At 30.2% G+C, this 21,006-nt stretch overlaps 3 protein-coding genes across 6 annotated transcripts; all 3 read left to right on the top strand.

The window, feature by feature from the left end:
* The first annotated feature begins 7,563 nt into the window (after positions 1–7,563).
* On the top strand, positions 7,564–15,978 carry LOC125854972 (40S ribosomal protein S15a-1). 3 transcript variants are annotated; one of them, XM_049534584.1, is made up of 4 exons: positions 7,564–7,678; positions 14,522–14,668; positions 14,743–14,903; positions 15,687–15,978. In XM_049534584.1, exons 2-4 carry the CDS (start codon positions 14,536–14,538, stop codon positions 15,783–15,785), a joined length of 393 nt encoding a protein of 130 aa, XP_049390541.1. In that variant the 5' UTR covers positions 7,564–7,678; positions 14,522–14,535; the 3' UTR covers positions 15,786–15,978. The 3 variants fall into 3 exon arrangements, with proteins under 3 accessions (XP_049390541.1, XP_049390539.1, XP_049390540.1); XM_049534582.1 differs by lacking the exon at positions 7,564–7,678 and adding an exon at positions 8,026–8,153; XM_049534583.1 differs by lacking the exon at positions 7,564–7,678 and adding an exon at positions 12,848–13,005.
* On the top strand, positions 7,568–10,269 carry LOC125854973 (40S ribosomal protein S15a-1). Of its 2 annotated transcripts, none has more exons than XM_049534586.1 (4): positions 7,568–7,678; positions 9,224–9,370; positions 9,445–9,605; positions 9,998–10,269. In XM_049534586.1, the coding sequence occupies exons 2-4, from the start codon at positions 9,238–9,240 to the stop codon at positions 10,094–10,096; spliced, it is 393 nt and encodes a 130-aa protein (XP_049390543.1). In that variant the 5' UTR covers positions 7,568–7,678; positions 9,224–9,237; the 3' UTR covers positions 10,097–10,269. The 2 variants fall into 2 exon arrangements, with proteins under 2 accessions (XP_049390543.1, XP_049390542.1); XM_049534585.1 differs by lacking the exon at positions 7,568–7,678 and adding an exon at positions 8,029–8,153.
* Positions 15,979–18,043: 2,065 nt separating the features above from the next.
* On the top strand, positions 18,044–19,894 carry LOC125855699 (laccase-14-like). Its single transcript, XM_049535438.1, has 5 exons — positions 18,044–18,142; positions 18,242–18,393; positions 18,486–18,706; positions 18,825–18,950; positions 19,355–19,894. The coding sequence occupies exons 1-5, from the start codon at positions 18,044–18,046 to the stop codon at positions 19,852–19,854; spliced, it is 1,098 nt and encodes a 365-aa protein (XP_049391395.1). The 3' UTR covers positions 19,855–19,894.
* Positions 19,895–21,006: the final 1,112 nt, after the last annotated feature.

The following is a 21,006-nucleotide window of genomic DNA, read 5'->3' as shown; positions in this document are numbered from 1 at the left end:
AATTATCAACAAGTATTTGTTATAGTTTAATCTCTCGCCCTTTTCATATCTTTATCAATTTCATCTCAAATTTATTAGCTAACAATCATTCAATGATTTCAATTTCATCCCAAATTTGTTCTCTAACAATCACCCAATTTCAATATTATCAACTATCATTAATAACATATCGTTAAAATTTTATTTTTGATATATTTTTAATATAAACTTCATTAAAAAGAAATAACAATTGGATTTGTATATCGTTGCACTCAAAATAACTAACAACTTCTTTGATTCAATTTTAGTCACTATAATGAAAATTTGGGGGATGTGGGTGAAGGGGTTGTATGAGAAATCTTTGACCATATGAGAAGTTGGATACCATAAAAATTAATTAGTTTGACATTAGAGTAGAGCAGCTTTGTCTAAAATAGTTATTCTTTTCTTTTTCGCCCAAGAGGGATTTTTTTTTTCTAGACCAAATGGGGGAAATTACGGATATATATTTGTTTACGTGTTTTATGTAATATATCGATATTATATAAATAATAATATAATTGTGTAGGTATGATATATAATTATTTACTAAATGTGTATATATACATATATATTATTTATAAAATATTAACATATTACAATAGTCCATCTTTTTCAATGGGCTATTTTTTTTTTTAGAAAAAGTCTAGTTTTCAAAATAGTACGTATTGTTCACCATTTTCCTTTATGCTTCCCTTTGAATTGTCAATCATAGATTAACCATTGTAAATCTCAAAGATACTAATTATGTACTTGAGAAAAATAAATATAAGAATTTCTTTTGAAAAAAAAAACAAAAACAAAGATGGAAATTGGAATGTAAAAGTAGTGGCCAAAGAAGAAGGAAAGTCGAAATGCACTTTTTGTTTTAGTTATTAGTAGTAATAAAGGTGACTCGATGGCCGAGTAATAACTGATAATTAGGTTATTTTGAAATTTTAAAAATTATTCTAATGAATAGTTTGTTTAATGTCTCCACTTATTTTTTCTTGTTCTTATATCTACATTAATATGCAACTTTAAATAATTATTGGCAAACATTTTAAACTAATAATTGAATTTGATATTTGTCGTTTAAAAAAATTACCAACCAGTAATCCTTATACTTAATCTCTCATCTTCTTCGTATCTTTATCAATTTCATCCCAAATTTATTCTCTAACAATCACTTAATAACCAATAAAATTAGCTATTATCATTAAATGACATGTCGTTAATTTTTTTTGATACATTTTTAAGGTAGATATCAATATATATACATATATATAAATTGTATTTCATTTCACTCAAACTCATTAATAACTTTTGTGATCCTTACCATCTCTTTTCCTTCCATGAATGTATCTATATTAATTGATGTCTCAATCTGAAACATTATTAATTATCATATTGAATCGCTACATAGTATAACGATCCGTCAAAGATAAAATATTATTATCAACGTTAAATTTTATGCAACTAATTTTAGAAATATATAAGAATATAGCATGTTTAATCACTTATTATATAACTTATTCTTTTTTTGCCTAAGTCTTTTTTCAATAACCCAAATAAATTGTAAAGTTTTGACAATAATAATATAATTTTTTTATTGCCATAAAGTTAATGAATTATAAATAAAAAACTGATAATATGTATTAACTTGTAAATCATATATTTTTTTAAAAATGCATAACAAATATATTGCATTGTATATTATTTATAAGTATACAACAAAAAGATCGAATAATATATACAAGTATATAAAATTTGACATTCACATATGTATACATGATGTTACACACATGTATACTCTCTCAAGCAATCATTTTACACATCATTCATCATAATATCATTAATCATCTTAACAATACAAATTACCAATTCAATCCAATTTTTAAAGAATAAAAATAAAATCAATTTTTTTTCTTTCAAGAATACGAATTCAATAATCTAATCAACTAAAAATTTCGAAGACCTTAAATAAAAATATAATTTTTTTGATGTATACTCCAGAAATATGAAATTAATAATAATAAAAAAAGAGTCTCCAAACATATTAGAAGCGGAAGAGAGCTAAACCAAAAATTGGATGTAATTGACTGTTCTAAGAATGTTGTCTAGTTTTATTTCTATTAAAAAATTGATGGAGATTTTTTTCGATTAAATGTCATCTAATATAAGATATTGATTATTCACGAGACAGTGGAACAAAACTTACATGGAAAAATATAAATTTATTACAAATTTGCAAGTTTATAATTGAGCTTAGGCTGAAAATATGCGTGTTTATGACAAATTGTAATGACCCGGAAGGTCATTTTTGGAAAATTTTCAAACTATTCGTTGCCTTTAGTTAATTAGTTGATGGGTAATTGTAGATAATTGACTTAATCGATAGTTAATGGACTAAAATGATAATTTATTTAAGACCCTATACTATTTGACCCATTTATATTAAAATAAGTAATAGGGATTTTCACTTTTAATATATAATTAATTTAGAAAAAAAGAAAGGAGAGGCGGAGGGCACGGTTCGCGGCCACAAGATAAGCGAACCAGTTTTTGTATTGCTGTTATAGGAAAAAAATAGTATATTAATGGTTGGTGATAAGTTATATTATTTTATATTAATATGTCAAATTAGAAATTGGAAGGATTATGGCGGTTTTGGTTGAAAGTTTTAGGGGACAAGATCTGTATATATGTTGGCATTAATTAATGGTCCATTCTTTCCATAGTGAAAAGTAAATTGAAATTGGAAAATGCTCTTGTGCAGGTGATTTAGACAATTATAAATGGATACGTTGTTAGTTAAAGTATTAAGGGTTAGTATGGTTGCCGCCATTATTCATAACCGGTTGACTTTAATTTTTAATTAATATTATATGAACAGATAGATATGATATTGGAAGAATTACTGTGTAAATCATATCACGTGGATTGTGATTAATGGCTGGAAGTTGGGGCAATGAATTGTATTAGCATCTTTGCTATTAAGTTGGGAAAAAAAAAAAAGATTAGATTGGAATTGGAATTATGGTTACAGCTTGTATACCTTTGACATAATTTAGTGGTTACATTGGGAGAGGATGGCTTTAGATGGCTTAGATGTGGTATGCTACGAATTGGAGTAGATTACATAGATCAATACGTAATTTGGCTTGGTTTTGGACCTTTCTTATAGTTATTATATTATTATTCAAGTTTTGATATATTGAGTTATACAATTAAATATTAGATATATTATATTATATTATATGAATAGCATTAGATTGGTGATATTGGAGAAAATTGAACGAGTTGTCATGTTAATTGACATCAAGATTTAAGAACTTAATTATAATTTTGAGTAAGTTTTGGGTCTAGGCTAGACCTATAGTAATATGAGTATTGTTAGTTTTGAAAACTTATTGTGATTTTTATTTGAATAGATCGAATTGATTTAGAAGTTCAATGAAAGGGGAAGGTTCAAGTCCCGAAGTGATTGTTCGACTATTTCAGGCAAGTGAATTTCAAAACTCTTGTTAAGTGTATGGAATTCGTGTATTTCCTTGTAATATGTGTTTGGAGGTAATGAGACTTGGTGATGGGTTGACGTGTCCACATTGATTAATTTTAATGATGAAAAAAGGGTAATAAAAGGCAATGTGATTAATTGTTTGTAGGTGATGTGTTGAGAATGGTTCGTACCAATGGTGTGACGGGCATTGGTACGAGTACCGGTGTTATAAAGGGAAAGTTTATTCCTATGGAATGCAGATTGTAATCTGAGAATGTCAAAGCATATGGGCATTATATGATATATTATTGACTTGATTTATTATGTGTGATTGTGTTTTTTATTGAACCTGTATACTTGTGATAGCTGAGGTGATTACATATCATATTGATATTTGATTTAGATGCATCTCCATTTTATTGAAATCATATTGTGCACATGCATTGACATGAGATTGATGTATAAGTTGGGCACGTGGAGATCGTCCGTGCTGGGGATGGTGAGATGCTAAGATTATAATCTGGGCACGTGGAGATCGTCCGTGCGAAATTTGTTTGATTTATGATAGTGCATTGAGATTGTCCGCACAGACACGTGGAGATTGTCCGTGTCAGTATATGGACCTCGCGAGTCCCCCATGGGTCATGAACTCTCGATATATTTTCGAGGAGTATCATGTATATACGGTTGAGAGAGTACTTGGTATGTTGAGACATATCATTTCATGGTGTCATATTGCATTGCATCCTTCATTCTTGATTATTATGCGTTTTATTGGTGGTTGGAAAGCACTTGATATTTGATTACCTCTACTTGATGAACTTGATCTTGTGTGTTGCTGATATTGTGTGTGCCTTTTTGTGGAAGTTGTGATTGATGAATATTGAGTTGTTGTTAAGGATATGAAATTTGTAAACTGTGAACTGTTAGGTTGAACTGATTTTATGCAGGTTGTAGTTGTGGAGGTTCGGTTGGTGTGTAAGGAGTACCCGTATTCTATCCCATTAGCTTGTGTTTTTAGAGGTTTACTTGCTGAGTACCGTGTGGTTTCACCCCTTGCTTCTACAAGTTTTGTAGGTTATGAGCCTGGATTTTTGTGTACTTTTCATCCTCTTCTTTTCCGAGGCTTCTTATGGAGGTTTGCGAGGTAGTTGCTTGTCATTTCAGCGGACCTTCTTACTCCTATTTATGATCTTGTTCTATTCTAGAAACAATGTCATTTGAGACTTGTGTTTTTTTTCTTTTGAATTAATAATACTTTAGAGGCTTGTACATGTGACAACCAGATTTTGGGGTATTTTTAAGTTTATTATAAAATTTCCGCATTTTATCGTAATGGTTGAGTTTTAGGCTGACTTGTCTTGGTTGGATAAGATGCGTGCCATCACGTTCATTTTTGGTTCGTGTCACAAACTGATAGTTTCGGTATTTGTAAAAAATTGAAAATAAAAAATATGATGAAAACTATTTTTATGAGTAAAAAAATAATTTTAAAAAAATAACAATAGTATCATATGCATGAAACTGTTATCACATAAATTTTTTTTACCAATCTATCTTCATTTAATAAATATCCAGTATGTTCAAGCATAAGGAAACTAATCTTGATTTTCATGACTCCATTCTTAATAAACTATTTATCCGAATTTTAAAATAATCTATCAATTATTATGATGTATAAAGATAACAATNAAAATTGAAAATAAAAAATATGATGAAAAATACTTTTATCAGTAAAAAAATAATTTTTAAAAAATCACAATAGTATCATATACATGAAACTGTTATCACATAATTTTTTTTTACCAATCTATCTTCATTTAATAAATATCCAGTATGTTCAAGCATAAGGAAACTAATCTTGATTTTCATGACTCCATTCTTAATAAACTATTTATCCGAATTTTAAAATAATCTATCAATTATTATGATGTATAAAGATAACAATCAAAGCATATAAGATGAATATGATAAAGTATTTATATAAATAGTAGTAATAACTTATTATACATATTGACATGTATTATTTAAGCTCCAAGACAAGTGACATATAAGTCGTCACACACACGACTGTAAATATATTCTAATTTATTTTCTTTTAGCAATTCATCAATCAATTAGAGAGCATGGAGTTCTTTCAAAATTTCATTAGTAAACAATTAATTATAACTTAAATTCACTGGTCATAAGAAAACACTCATTAAGTCATTATTTGCTTAGCAAATCATTATGCTAAATCAATAATAATACATCAATATGATTCAAAAGAACAAACAATAATTGTTGTTGAAATATAAAAAATCTCATATATATATTCTATGAAGTCAATTTTGTTAGGGGACGCTTTATCTCTCGGTGATACTTTTCGGCACAAATTCAAATTTAATCGAGTTTCAATGTGAGTACCGAACAACGAATAAAAACCAAAAAAAAACATTGTCAATAAGCATCTAAAAAGTAACTAAGCATAAAATCTCTGGATATAACTCCAAAGAAAAAATAATTGTAAAGATGAAGTGGAAGCAACTCTACAAAACAACTATATTTCAAATTAAATTAGAAATTTCTGGTTAATATATTGGTATTAAGATATTGCAAAAACAAAAAAAGATTATTAAGGTGAGACCAAACATATTAAGATCATCAATTTATCTTTTACCATACCTGAAAAATTCTACATTACTTTTAATAGGTTATAGCCTGTATAATTCATGCATAATAGCAATTTGTTCATATATATTAGCTTTCAAAATTACTTTTTATAGTATTACATATGTGTTATCACATATCTATCCGTAGGACATATAAATTATAATTCATAAGTCCTTTATGTGTCACAATAGACTATTCATACGACATACAAATTATTCTCGTAATGTTATATGTGGTTTGATAATATATGTGCAAAAAGAAACAATTATTGTCTCTTTAGTTTATATTAACCTTTTTATCGTATACCTATGAAATTAGAAAGAGAAATACAAACTGAAACATGTTATGCTACTCTTTGTTTGTTTAATTTCATTTCGTTCTCTTGTTTTTGGATACAAAGCTTTATTTCTTTCTTTTTTAAAAAAAAGTTATTCAATTATTAATATTTTCCATAAAAAATATATATTATTTCATATGTCATATCATTTTTAACAAATAATTGCATGCATTATATATGTCAACCCATTTATTACTATTAACTGAGTCTCAAAATTATAAAATTAATCTCATTTAACAATTAAGTCTATATCAATTTATTCTACAAATAACTATCATGAAAAGTTAGTAAAAAATTGGCTAGTTTTATGAGTTAAATGTTGTTAGTTAAGAATTATGGCAATGTGCTAATATTATTTAAATTCAATCCAATTTCTAATTCATTTGGCCCAAAGTAAATTGAGCAAGTTATGACTCAATCCGTTTTTAACTTTTTTTCCATTTTAGCCTTTTTAATTACAGCCTACCCCGTTCAATTGACACCAAGTCATTCCATTTTAATCTTGTTAATTAAAGCCTAACTCGTTCAATTGATATCACTCTAGTTAAACACAATAATTGGGGCTAGGGATTAAAAGATGACTATTTTGTCCATTTGAAAAAAGGAAAATTACATGGTTAAACAAATATATACTAGTTAATCAATCATCACAACTATAGTTTCAGTTAATTATCATTCACGATTAACATTCAGTGATAATTACATGAACTTGAGTTTCGAGTTTATATAATTTGTACATTTGTATAATTTGGAATTTGTATAACTTTTGTATAGTATAATTTTTTATAACTGTTTAAAGTTAAGATGTTTGTGTTTGTATAAATTAGTTATTTCGAGTTTATATAAAAATTACTCAATTATACAAACGTACCTGCGAATTATGCAAACTCATCCATAAATTATACAAACGAGACAACTTAAACTGTAATTACAACTCGTAAATATGCAAATTATAACTATGAAACATATTTAACTTTATTGCAGTGGCTATTTGCGAAAATTCTCCTTAAAAAAAGTTATACATTTTGGGCCATTTTAGAAGATCAATTTTGGGCCCAAAAGTGTTTCTTCCTAACAATAAAACCTAAAGCCCTAGGTTTACATGTAAAAGCCAGTGCCTTAGATTTCCGCCTCTTTGCTCCTCCGCAGCAACAACTCTCGTGATCTCTTTCTCTCTACCGAATCAAAGTGTAGGTGTCTCTTTGCCTGCATTTCTTTACTTAGATACCATTGTTTCTTGTAGTTTCTGTTTAGATTTGTCAAGTTAAAATATGATCTTTTTCACATTCTTAGAAGCTTTGCTGTGAGGTGATGACTTTTAATCTCTTTTTTTCCCGACCCATGATGGAAAAAGTAGTTTTTCTTACTATCTTATTGTTGATATTAGCTACGCTTCTTACCCTTTAACATTTTAGGCTTCTTGGTAGTTGTATTTATTGNACATAATTAACTTTATTACAGTGGCTATTTGCGAAAATTCTCCTTAGAAAAAGTTATACATTTTGGGCCATTTTAGAAGATTAATTTTGGGCCCAAAAGTGTTTCTTCCCAACAATAAAACCTAAAGCCCTAGGTTTACATGTAAAAGCCATTGCCTTAGATTACCGCCTCTTTGCTCCTCCGCAGCAACAACTCTTGTGATCTCTTTCTCTACCGAATCAAATTGTAAGTGTCTCTTTGCCTGTATTTCTTTACTTAGATACAATTGTCTGCATTTCGTTACTTAGATACCATTGTTTCTTGTAGTTTCTGTTTTGATTTGTAAAGTAAAAATGTGATCTTTTTGACATTCTTAGAGGTTTTACTGAGATGTGATGGATTTTAATCTCTTTTTCCCCGAACCGTGATGGAGAAAGTAGTTTTTCATACTATCTTATTGTTGAAATTAGCGAGGGTTCTTACCCTTTAACGTCTTAGGGTTCGTGGTATTTGTGGTAAATCTATGCTAGTGATGATAAGTTTTAACGGGGGTGTGAATGGAAATAGGGATTCTGGAGAGTAAAAATGAGATTTTTTTGATAATCTTAGGGGTTTTGCTGAGATGTGAAAGACTTTTATTCTCTTTTCGTACTATCTTATTGTTGGAATTAGCGAAGGTTCTTACTCTTTAATGTTTAGGGTTCTTGGTAGTTGTATTCATGGTAAATCTATGCAAGTGATGGTTAGTTTTGAAGGCTATGTGAATGGAAGTAGGAATTCTGGAGTGTAAAAAAGGCAATAGAATGGGTTATGGTGCTTGAATCATATAGATTATTATGTTCTGGGAAGTGGGTTGATGTGTGTGAGCTTAAGCTGTTACGGGGAACACACTATCTAATATTTAATTGTATTTTCAACATGCCCTCTCACATGCGAGCCTTATTATGCTTTTTGATAATGGGTGGTAGTGATGATTTATATCTTTATTCCTTGATAAAGGAAGCATTATTTATGGAGGTCTATGGTATTATATGGTGTTTGTCTAGCTCTATATTGGTAGTTATTGTCATGTCTTCTGTTGAGTCTTCACTGTAGTTATATACTTATATTGTTGTCATGATTTCTGAAGTTTGCTGGTGCTTGCTGGTCTGCTTCTAATTTATAGTCACTAATACCTGTGAATTTATGCTGTTAATCTAGTGTCTTTTTGAGGACGTTGACTGCTACCATTTGATTCATTTTGTTTGGTTTTTGGAGCTTTTCTTGTTGTCACCTTTTTTTATGGTGTATCTGATTATTGTATAAACTGGATACAGTTTGATAAGAAAAGATGGTCAGAGTTAGCGTGTTGAATGATGCTCTCAAGAGCATGTACAATGCTGAGAAGAGGGGAAAGCGTCAGGTCATGATTAGACCTTCATCAAAAGTCATCATCAAGTTCCTCATTGTTATGCAAAAGCATGGTATGTTAGTTTCTTAACTGTATGCACTGCTGGCATCACCTTGTCATATTCTTACTTTTGGTATCCATGTGTAGGTTACATCGGTGAATTTGAGTACGTCGATGATCATAGGTCAGGAAAGATTGTTGTCGAACTGAACGGAAGGCTAAACAAGTGTGGTGTTATTAGTCCTCGCTTTGATGTTGGAGTTAAGGAGATTGAAGGATGGACTGCTAGATTGCTCCCTTCTCGACAGGTATAGTTATTAATATAATTCGCTTTGTTCCCTTGATCAATATATGGAACTCCATTTCTGGTCATCTTCAATTTGGGCCTGGCTTCTGTCTTCTGAAATGATTGTCGGGGTGAATGTTATGTCATGATCATAGCCTTGTGAAGTAGACATTTTTAATGTTTGATTCTTTACTTCTTTGATGAATCATGACTTGCTAAATTATGGTTCTCCTTAAGCAGTAGAAAATCTTGAGTAATTTGGGCAAGCACCTGTAATGCTTAAAAGATCCGCTCATTTGTAAATGTCACACAGCAAGCACTCTTTGTAGATGCTTGCAGTTGAGGCTCTCCTTGTTATTCTGTATATTATCTATTTTTATGTTTTGATGTTTACTTATTGGTTTCAACTTGCAGTTTGGGTACATTGTGCTGACGACCTCAGCTGGAATCATGGACCATGAAGAAGCTAGGAGAAAGAATGTTGGTGGAAAAGTTCTTGGTTTCTTTTATTGAGTCGTGTTGACAAGGATGAAAACTTTGGTTTTGCTGTTTGTTGGCTCGTTATAACCGCCCTTTTTTCTGTTTTTCTCATTACCATCAAATTTAGTAGGGATTTTATTGAAAATTGAGACAGTTATCAGATTTTGTTGAGAAAGTTGCTGGTGTTTATTGCCTGTTCATCTTTATTGGGGCGTGTCTATTGACATCCAAAGTTTGTTGTAGATTTGCATGTTTGTGTTTCTCCCGAGTATGAATGGAAAGGGAAAGGTCTCTTTTCATCCAAGTCTTGTTAGAGCAAGCATAAATGTTAAATTTCTAGTAATGTGTTTTTGTGGTTATTATCCCATATACTTGCCAGAATAAAGTAAACAGTAAATTCGATTTACTATTTGTGAGAAGATCACAACATAAAATTGACCATATGGTTTGTGTATTCGTAAAGATGTTCAATTTAAGGTTTCCATTGATTTCTTTGTCATGTTACTTGGTCTTATATAATTAATTTTGTTTCTTGAATTAAAAATGTAACACAGGCTGTAAGACTAGGCACGGGACCTGGTTGTACCGGTACCGTTGTGGTACCATTTTGGTCTGGTAGTATTTGGGACGGAATGGGATACATTGAAACGATACATGGAACGGTATCATGATTTGGTAGTTCATTTCTGTTTCGGTCAGGTCCCAGTAAATCATTTCTAATTAAAATTAAAAATTGTATTTTGTCATTGTTTTATACTTTTATTAGCTTTTCTTTTTTGTTTATTTAATTTTTTAAAATTACAAACTTAAGTTATTTAAATTACAAGTTATAAGTATAACTTAATAATTTATAAACTTATAAACTTCAAAAGATTCAAATCTTGAAAACTTATAACATAAGCTCAAAAACTTGAAAAAAAAACTTTATTGAACTTAACTTACAAACTTATGAAAGTAAAAATTAAAAAAAATATATCTTTAAAATAAACTTAAGTAAAATTACATTTTAAATTTTGAAATTAAATACTATAAACTATTAAAGTTAGAAAAATAAAAAATATTCATATTTTCATAATTCAAAATAACTAAATTTTTTTTTTTTTTTGAAATAGGTGTCGTCCTGTTTATCCCATCCCATTCTGATCTGTTTCGGTTCTATCTCGGTATATAATGTGACGGGACGGGATCCAACCTCCATCCCGGTAATTCCGGTACCGAGTAACAACTCGGTCAAACCGTCATGTCCCTGCCTTTGATAGGCTACTTATGTTAACTATAACTCCATCATTATGACTAGGGGTGTTCACGGGTTAGTTTGGATCAGTTATTGGTTAAAATCAAAACCAAATCAACTTAATCGATTTTTAAATTATCAAAACCAACAAACCAAATATAATATACATTTATCGGTTTGGTGGTTATCGGTTTCGGTTTGGTTATTCGATTATTAACCATACACAAAAATAAAAGAAACAATTCATTCAAAATGTGAAAAAAGTGACAACAATCCATTCAAAACGAAAAATAGTTAGAATGACTTAGATTACTGAACTTTCGATCACTAAATTTACTATCAATAAAACTTTAAAATTCACTATACTGGCCTAGAAGGAAGAGATAAAAACATTTTTAGTCCCATAAAGAATTGTCATAGACACTCATATACATGAAATCAATAAGATAAATGTTTCATCTTGGACATTTTTGTTTTCAACAAGTAAATTATAAAGAAATTTTAATGAAAATATGTATAAGATCTTTAAAATTATTTATAAAAACAATATATTAAGTATGTATATTAATAAAATATATGTATATAATTCATTGGTTCGGTTCGGTTATTTCTTCGTTTTTTTTTGAATAAAATCATAACCAAACCAAATACTATCAATTTTCAAAAATCTAAAACCAAACCAAACCCAAATAAAATCGGTTTTAGTTTATCGGTTTGGTTCAATTTTTCATTTGGATCGGTTTTTATCCAAATTGTGAACACCCCTAATTTTGACCATTTGCTTCGTATTGACACGAGATCTATAATTTATTGTATTTTTTTATAATTTTTTGATCGTCTTTTTATTTTGAAGTATTAATTGATTCTTATTTATTTCTTTCTTTTCTCTACCAAGCGAAAATGGTCTAACATAAGGTGATAAATATCTAAAACTAGTTATGTTTCATGTATCCATTATTAGGAGTATTAATTTTGTATAGTTTTTACTTTCAATTAATTTTATCTAGTTAAGAGCATGTAGCTGGCGTATTGATAAAAAATTACCAAACTTCTACGCAAAACGATAGTAAAATTGTCTAAATAAGAGAATTTTCAGTCTCAATAATTTTTTAAATTTGATGATGAATGCAATAGAACATATAAAGTTCCTTAATATTTGTCATTTCACAAAATTAATGTATAAATAACAGTATAACACTATTCTTTCTATTTTACGCTTGCGAGTTATCTTGAAAATATATATTTCACCAACGTAGAAAAATTGAATGAGTAATTTATGTTTCTTGGTCAAATTAATTAATCAAAATAAATAAATTAATTTTAATTAATTGAAAAACTTAACTTCAAAAAATCATTAAATAAAAGTAGAATTATAAACTTATTTAGTTTCTTAACACACATGAAACCTAATATGGAGACATGTAAATAAGAATGGAGGGAGTATAAACATAACAAGAAATAAAATAAAAATTAAAATATTTTAAAACCATATTATAGAAAAATGTAACATAGTATTATTTTATACATTATATGGAAGCTCAATGGAGTTTCCATTCGGTCAAAAAATGATTTTGGGCCCAAGTGCTTCTTCCTAACAATAAAACCTAAAACCCTACGTTTATAAGTAAAAACCAGTGCTTTAGATTTCCGCCTCTTTGCTCCTCCGCAGCAACCACTCTTGTGATCTCTTTCTCTACCGAATCAAAGCGTAAGTTTCTCTTTGACTACATTTCTTTACTTAAATACCATTGTTTCTTGTAGTTTCTGTTTAGATTTGTCAAGTAAAAATATGATCTTTTTCACATTCTTAGAAGCTTTGCTGTGAGGTGATGACTTTTAATCTCTTTTTTTCCCGACCCATGATGGAAAAAGTAGTTTTTCTTACTATCTTATTGTTGATATTAGCTACGCTTCTTACCCTTTAACGTTTTAGGCTTCTTGGTAGTTGTATTTATTGTAAAATTTATGCTAGTGATGAATGGAAGTAGGAATTTGGAGAGTAAAAATGTTATCATTTTTGACAATCTTTGAGGCTTTGCTGTGATGTGATGGCTTTTAACCTCTTTTTTTTTTCCCACTCATGATGGAGAAAGTAGTTTTTCATACTATGTTATTGTTGATATTAGCTAGGGTTCTTACCCTTTAGCGTTTTAGGGTTCTTGGTTGTTGTAGTGGTGATTAGTTTTAACAGGGGTGTGAATGGAAGTAGGAATTTGGAGTGTAAATATGTGATCTTTTTTGATAGTCTTACAGGTTTTGCTGTGAAATGATGGATTTTAATCTCTTTTTTTTTCCCGACCCATGATGGAGAAAGTAGTTTTTCATACTTTCTTATTGTTGAAATTAGTGAGGGTTCTTACCCTTTTATGTTTTAGGGTTCTTAGTAGTTGTATTTATGGTAAATCTATGTGAGTGCTGATTAGTTTTAATGGGGGGTGTANGCTAGTGATGATTAGTTTTAACAGGGGTGTGAATGGAAGCAGGAATTTGGAGTGTAAAAATGTGATCTTTTTTGACAGTGTTACAGGTTTTGCTGTGAAATGATGGATTTTATTCTCTTTTTTTTTCCGACCCATGATGGAGAAAGTAGTTTTTCATACTTTCTTATTGTTGAAATTAGTAAGGGTTCTTACCCTTTTATGTTTTAGGGTTCTTAGTAGTTGTATTTATGGTAAATCTATGTGAGTGCTGATTAGTTTTAATGGGGGGTGTAATTGGAAGTAGGAATTTGGAAAGTAAAAGAGGCAATAAATGGGTTATGGTGCTTTAAGCAAATAGTTTATGATGTTCTGTGTAAGTGGGTTGATGTGTGTGATCCTGTTCTATTAGAGAGAATACACTTCTATTGTTGAGTTGTATTCTCAATACTCCCTCTCACATATGGACCTTATTATGCTTTTTGATAACGGGTGGTGGTGAGAATTTGTTTCTTGTTCTTTTATAAAGGCAGCTTATTGATGTAGGTCTGTATATTGGTAATTTTTTTGTTGCCTTCTGTTGAGTCCTCACCGTGGCCATATCGTTGTCATGATTTCTGAAGATTGCTGGTCTGTTTCTAATCTATAGTTACTAATACATGTGAATTTGTGCTGTCAACCTAGTGTCTTTGTGATGACATTGACTATATCTTGCTACCATTTGATTCTTTTTGTTTGTTTTTTGGAGCTATTTTTGTGGTTACTTTTTTCGATGGTGCATCTGATTATTGCATATACTGGATACAGTTAGATAAGAAAAGATGGTCAGAGTTAGTGTGCTGAATGATGCTCTCAAGAGCATGTACAATGCTGAAAAGAGGGGAAAGCGTCAGGTCATGATTAGACCTTCATCAAAGGTCATCATCAAGTTTCTCATTGTTATGCAGAAGCATGGTATGTTAGTTTCTTAACTGTATTCACTGCTAGCATCACCCTATCATTTTCTTATTGTTGGTATCTATGTGTAGGTTACATCGGAGAATTTGAGTACGTCGATGATCATAGGTCTGGAAAGATTGTTGTCGAACTGAATGGAAGGCTAAACAAGTGTGGTGTCATTAGTCCTCGCTTTGATGTTGGAGTCAAGGAGATTGAAGGATGGACTGCTAGATTGCTTCCTTCCCGACAGGTATAGTGATTAATATATTCACTTTGTTCCCTTGATCAATATATAGAACTCCATTTCTGGTTATCACCAAATTGAGCCTTGCTTCTAGCTTCCGAAATGATTGTTGGGGTGAACAAGTCATGGTCATATTAGCTTGTTAAATAGACATAATTAATTTTTGATTTCTTACTTCTTTGTTGAAACAAGTCATGGTCATATTAGCTTGTGAAATAGACATTATTAATTTTTGATTCCTTCTTTGCTGAATCATGAATTGGCTTGCTATATGAGCGTTTAACCAATGTTTCATTGTGAAATTTGAAAAAAGTAGTTTTGTTTCAAAGGGAAAAAATGATATTTGAAAATTATTGCTTCTTCTTAAGCATTAAAAATCTTGAGTACTCGGGGAAATCATCTGTAATGCTTACAAGACCCATCCAATTATAATTGTCACATAGCAAGCGCTCTTTGTAGATAGCAGTTGAGGCTCTCTCCTGTAAAGGTAGCATTCCTGTCTAGTCTATCCAAAGGAGAAATTTTTTATCCTATGGCTTGGCTAACAGAGTCTCGATGTGCTGTTATTTTTGTATTAGTCCATGTGAAGTGTGTTTCTTTGAAGAAGTATCTGAACAGTCATATTGTGGATTGAAGCATCATATGTAGTTCATACTTGATACTAAGCAAATGAAATTGCAGACATTTTCTGCGATCACAGATGGAGTAAAAGTCGTACTTGTTTGTCAGTTTTATTTTGTATAGTCTATTTTATGTTTTGATCTTTGCATATTGGTTTTCAACTTGCAGTTCGGGTACATTGTGCTGACTACCTCAGCTGGTATCATGGACCATGAAGAGGCTAGGAGAAAGAATGTTGGTGGAAAAGTTCTTGGTTTCTTTTATTGAGTCATGTTGAAAAGGATGAAAACTTTGGTTTTGCTGTTTGTTGGCTCATTGTAACCGACCTTTTTCTGTTTTTCTCGTTACCATCAAATTTAGTAGAGATTTTATTGAAAATTTTGAGACAATTATCAGATTTTGTTGAAAAACTTGCTGGTGCTTATTGCCTGTTGAGACAATTGACATCTAAAGTTGTAGATGTGCATGTTTGTGGTTTTTTACTAGTATAGAAGGTAAGAGAAACGTCCTCTTTTCTTCTAGTTTTGTTAGCTTCTATAGAGCAAGCATACATGTTAAATTTCTGGTAAAATGAACCAAGAAGGTTTGATAGTGAGTTTGTGTTCAAGTATACATTTTGCGTAAACAGTGAAGATAATTTTCTTAGATGTATTTGGTTATTAGGTCTTATAGCTCAGTTGTTTAAACTAGAATATAAATTTTTTGAAAAGAAAAATCAGTTTGTTTATGGGTAATTAATTTTGCTATCTTGAAATAACTATGTAACATAGGCTACTTATATTAGCAATAGCTCATATTGACACGATAATTTATAATTTATACTACTTTTTGTATATTTTTGAACGTCTTAACTTTTAATTTTAAAGTATTTACTTATTTAGTTCTTATTTTTTAATTTTTGCTTTTTCCTACTTATGGGTGTAATCAATACGACAGTGATATAATTCTTTGTTTTCATACAAGGGGAAATTTTATTGAATTTAATTTTTATTTTATGTCTCTTTCTTTTCCCTACAGAGCTACACTTCAATGGTCTTACATAATGTGATAAATAGCTACAATTAGTTATATTTCAGTTATCCACTATCATTTATTTTTTGTAGTTATTGTTCTCAATTAATTTTATCTTGTTATGTAATTGACGTATTATTCAAACATTACCAATTTTCTATGCAAAATTAGTAAATTTATCTAAATAAGAGAATTTTTCTGTTTCTATAATTTTTTTATATTTGATCAATGAAATAGAAAAAACAAAGATAGATATGAACACAACAAGATTTATTTTAAAAAAAAACTTTTAAAACCATATATAGAAAAATGTAAGCTATAAGTTGATAACTTATACGGATTATATGCTGCTCAAAATGATTTTACGTTTATGATCTTTGCGTCTAATTTTTATTAACCTGCTCAAAATATAAAGATCACATCACAAAATTGACATAGTGAAAGAGAATTTTCTTAGAGGTCTTTGGTTATTAGGTCTTATATCTCATTTGTTTAAACTAGAGGGAAATTTTTGAAGAGAAAATCAGTTTTTTTCTATGAGTAATTTATTTTGCTTCTTGAACTACATGTGTAACATAGGCTACTTATATTAGCAATATCTCACATAGACATGACAACTTATAATTTATACTATTTTTTTAAAGTTTTTTGAATGTTTAACTTTTAATTTCAAAGTATTACTTATTTGGTTCTTATTTTTTTATTTTTGCTTTTTCCTACTTATGGTGTAATCAATATGATAGTGATAGCAATAAAGTATAATTGTTTGTTTTCATACGAGGGGAAATTTTATTGAATTTAATTTTTATTTTATGCCTCTTCTTTTTCCTAAAAAGTGATACCTTAATGATCTTACGTAATGTGATAAATATCTAAAATTAGTTATATTTCAGTTATCCACTATCATTTATTTTTTGTAGTTATTGCTCTCAATTAATTTTATCTAGTTATGTAGGTGACGTATAATTCAAATATTATCAATCTTCTATGCAAAACTAGTAAATTTATCTAAATAAGAGAATTTTTTTGTTTCTATAATTTTTTTTATATATTTGATCAATGAAACAGAAAAAACAAAGATAGATATGAACACAACAATTATTTTTTTTTAAAACTTTTAAAATCATATATAGAAAAATGTAAGCTGTAAGTTTATAACTTATAAGTATTATATGCAACTCAAAATGATTTTACGCTTATGACCTTTGCGTCTAATTTTTAATTAATAACCTGCTCAAATTCAATCTAGTTAACCCGTTTATTTGACTTCTATCCAAATTGAGAAGAACTAATTTTTTCTGCATATGAATAGATAGATCTCTATTCCCGTTTCTCCTCTATATATATTTCTCCACTTCATTTCTTAGTGAAATATGTGAGACAATTGCTTCTTTCTTTTAATATTTTATAAAGATTCTAAATTGACTCCAGGATAATTAGATTCTTGAAAGGATAGGTCCTTCTTCATCTTTTTCTCAAAAATTTCGACTTCTCTAACTCTTTAGACAAGAAAAATGACATTCCAAAAAATCAACACTAGCTTGGTATTGATCATATGTTTCGCAGTTCAGTACATTGCTTCAACACAAAACAATACTAATATTCATTTTGTTGTAAGTATTGTCTGTTCATTTAGTTTTTTTTTTTGCATTATTAAAGTTATGGTTTGTGTTGTGTATGTACTAATCAATTTTATCTTGTACTATCAACAGATTGAAGAAACTTCTTTTGATAGGCTTTGCCAATCGAAGAAGATTCTTACTATCAACGGACGATTCCCAGGGCCTACCATATATGCGCGCGCTGGAGAAACGTTGACCCTAGACGTTGAAAACAAAGGGAAGGACAACGTTACGATGTTTTGGTACATTCAAATTATCAAGAAATTCTACTTTTCATTGTTTGTTTAAGTAATTTGTTACTTTTGGTGACTGTTATTTTCTTTCTAAAATGAAGTTGTAGGGGCGTTGGTAGACACGTGAAGTTTGATCAGGTGGAATGGCTAGTTGAGGCAGGGTCTACAGTAAGAAAAAATATCACAATATCTGACGACGACGAAGGGACGCTATGGTGGCATGCCATGAACATCTGGCAACGCGCCACTGTTCATGGAGCTTTCATTGTCCATTCAAAACCTGGAAAGCCTGATGATCATGCCGATATTCCCATCATTTTAGGTATATAAGTTAAATAATATTCAAATAATTTAGTTTTAATTAATTTCTTTCAAAATCTTAAGTTTTTTACTAACATATATTTTCTTTTTGCTTGATTAATTCTCCACAATTTCACCAGGTGAATGGTGGAAGAAGGATGTCAAGGAGGCCTTCCTTGACTATATTGACTCAGGCAGTGACTTAAAATCGGACGCTTTCACGGTTGATGGACAGCCTGGTGACTTCTACCCTTGTTCAAAGAATGGTATGCATAAGTCGTCTAGTTTCATTTATTTCTATCAAACTTAATTAATCTATTAAAAATCAAAATCTTCATATCCGACATCTTTAATTAGACTTTTATAATAGTAAAGGAAAAGACATTGGCTTTTTTCCAAGTAATGGTGGAAGGGGCTTTAAAATTTGATAAAAGAAAGATGCATTAGCTGTTATTATGTTGTAACTGTATTGAAATTTAAAAAAGAAAAATCAATTCTCCCATCTATCAAACTAGTTTTTTTGGGTTGGACTCTTCTGTTTGATTTTTAACATTGTTTTTTTTTTTGTTTTGCGATTCTGTCCATATGGGCCAGTAAGTTTTTACTTATTATTTTCTCGAGTTATTTGTTGCACTAGTTTTAATGTTCTTTTATTAATTAAAATGGACAGGAACTTTTAGGATTGTAGTGGATACTGGGAAGAAATATCTTCTCAGAATTGTGAACACTGCAATCCATAACAATCTTCACGTTGGGATCGCAAGGCACAACTTAACCGTAATCGCGATGGATGGAAGTCCTATAGCAAAGCAATTTACAACAGACTACGTCGAATTGACTAGACAACACTCGATTGATTGCATCTTCGAGGCAAACCAGCAACCAAATTATTATTATATGGTTGCAGTAACGAATATTAGCGAGGCGTATGACACGAATAAAATTACAACCGCCATCATAGAATACCAAGGGAGTTACATACCCTCTTTACCACCCCTTCTACCTCTTCTTCCCAACTTCTCCCCCAACTACGATAAAAGTTCTAGTAGGGATTATTTATATGTAATAATGACTTTTGTAATTTTGGGTTTATTTTTTTGTACGACATTCGTTGTTTGGTATAGGCAGACTAATAGGGCTCATAGAAGCGCAACGGTCACTCCCATGTAAATTGTAGTACTTATAATAAAGTTTTAGATTGATGCTTATATTTGAAAAATTACAAATTGTACCCCAATAACATGTCAACATCGTCTATGTATTTTGTGTATATGTAAGCTTATGTTTAGCGAGCCTTACCATATGGCACATTGTTAAACAAATAGTCCTCTTTGTTTGTATTCTGCTACGAGGTGAGAGTTGAATTAGACTTGCTTAAATCTCACCCTGGGAAGTGTATGGCTTCTTAAAACTAGGTGTATTTTTAAGCTTCTCCGAGTCTTCTAAATACACATAACATTGTCTGAGCTGCAACTCTGTAATGGATTAATCCGTAGAATTCAAAACATAATAATCACTAATAAAGCAGCTGATTAAGGACTTGAGCTTACATCGGAGGACTTCTCGTATCTCAAAGTGCTCCACATCCTTCAGCAAGATAACCACTGAAGAATTAAACGAAAAATCAAGCCCAAAAAGAGAACTCAGAGCTCATATTCACACAATGCAAAAGTAGAAACTTACAAGTTCTTTTAGCTGACAAACTTCACAATTCATGGTTAATGATTCCTCTTTAGTAAATACTTCACAAATAAAGTCGCGATTGATCGAGGAGACGGGGTAAGTAATTATAATTATAATAAACCATAGAGTGCAGTTTGATTTAGAACTGGAGAAAACGCAGAACTGAATTTCGCAAACGTAGTGAAGGAGCAATTTGTAGTTATCTTTGATTACAATTTATGGATTTCACTATATTTGATTTTGGACTTCTTCTGGAGTTAGTTAAATTAAACAACAAAATATATCTTGCGCAAATACTGAAAATTAAATAATTTGTATATTGTCGAGTAATCAAAAAACCAGGTTTAATCTTAAGACAAGGCGATCCCCTGTACCCTTCCTCTTTAATCTTGCTACTAAAGTTTTATTTAGATCCTTAAATATGCTCAATAATCATGAAAAGTTTACCCCATTCATTGTCCTATTATTAATCATTTGGCTTATGCTGATGATAGTCATTTTTAGTAGTGGTAAGTCTTCTTCTCTGAGACTCGTTATGAGCATTGTATAAATGACTACGGCAAGTAGAAAAGGTTTAATTGCTACCAAATGGAGCAGTTGGTGGGACGGACAGTTCAAACAGCAATTTCTAGAACTTTC

The sequence above is a fragment of the Solanum stenotomum genome, chromosome 2 (genome assembly GCF_019186545.1).
Source record: "Solanum stenotomum isolate F172 chromosome 2, ASM1918654v1, whole genome shotgun sequence".
NCBI lineage: Eukaryota > Viridiplantae > Streptophyta > Magnoliopsida > Solanales > Solanaceae > Solanum > Solanum stenotomum.
This window is presented reverse-complemented; position numbering and strand designations above follow the sequence as displayed.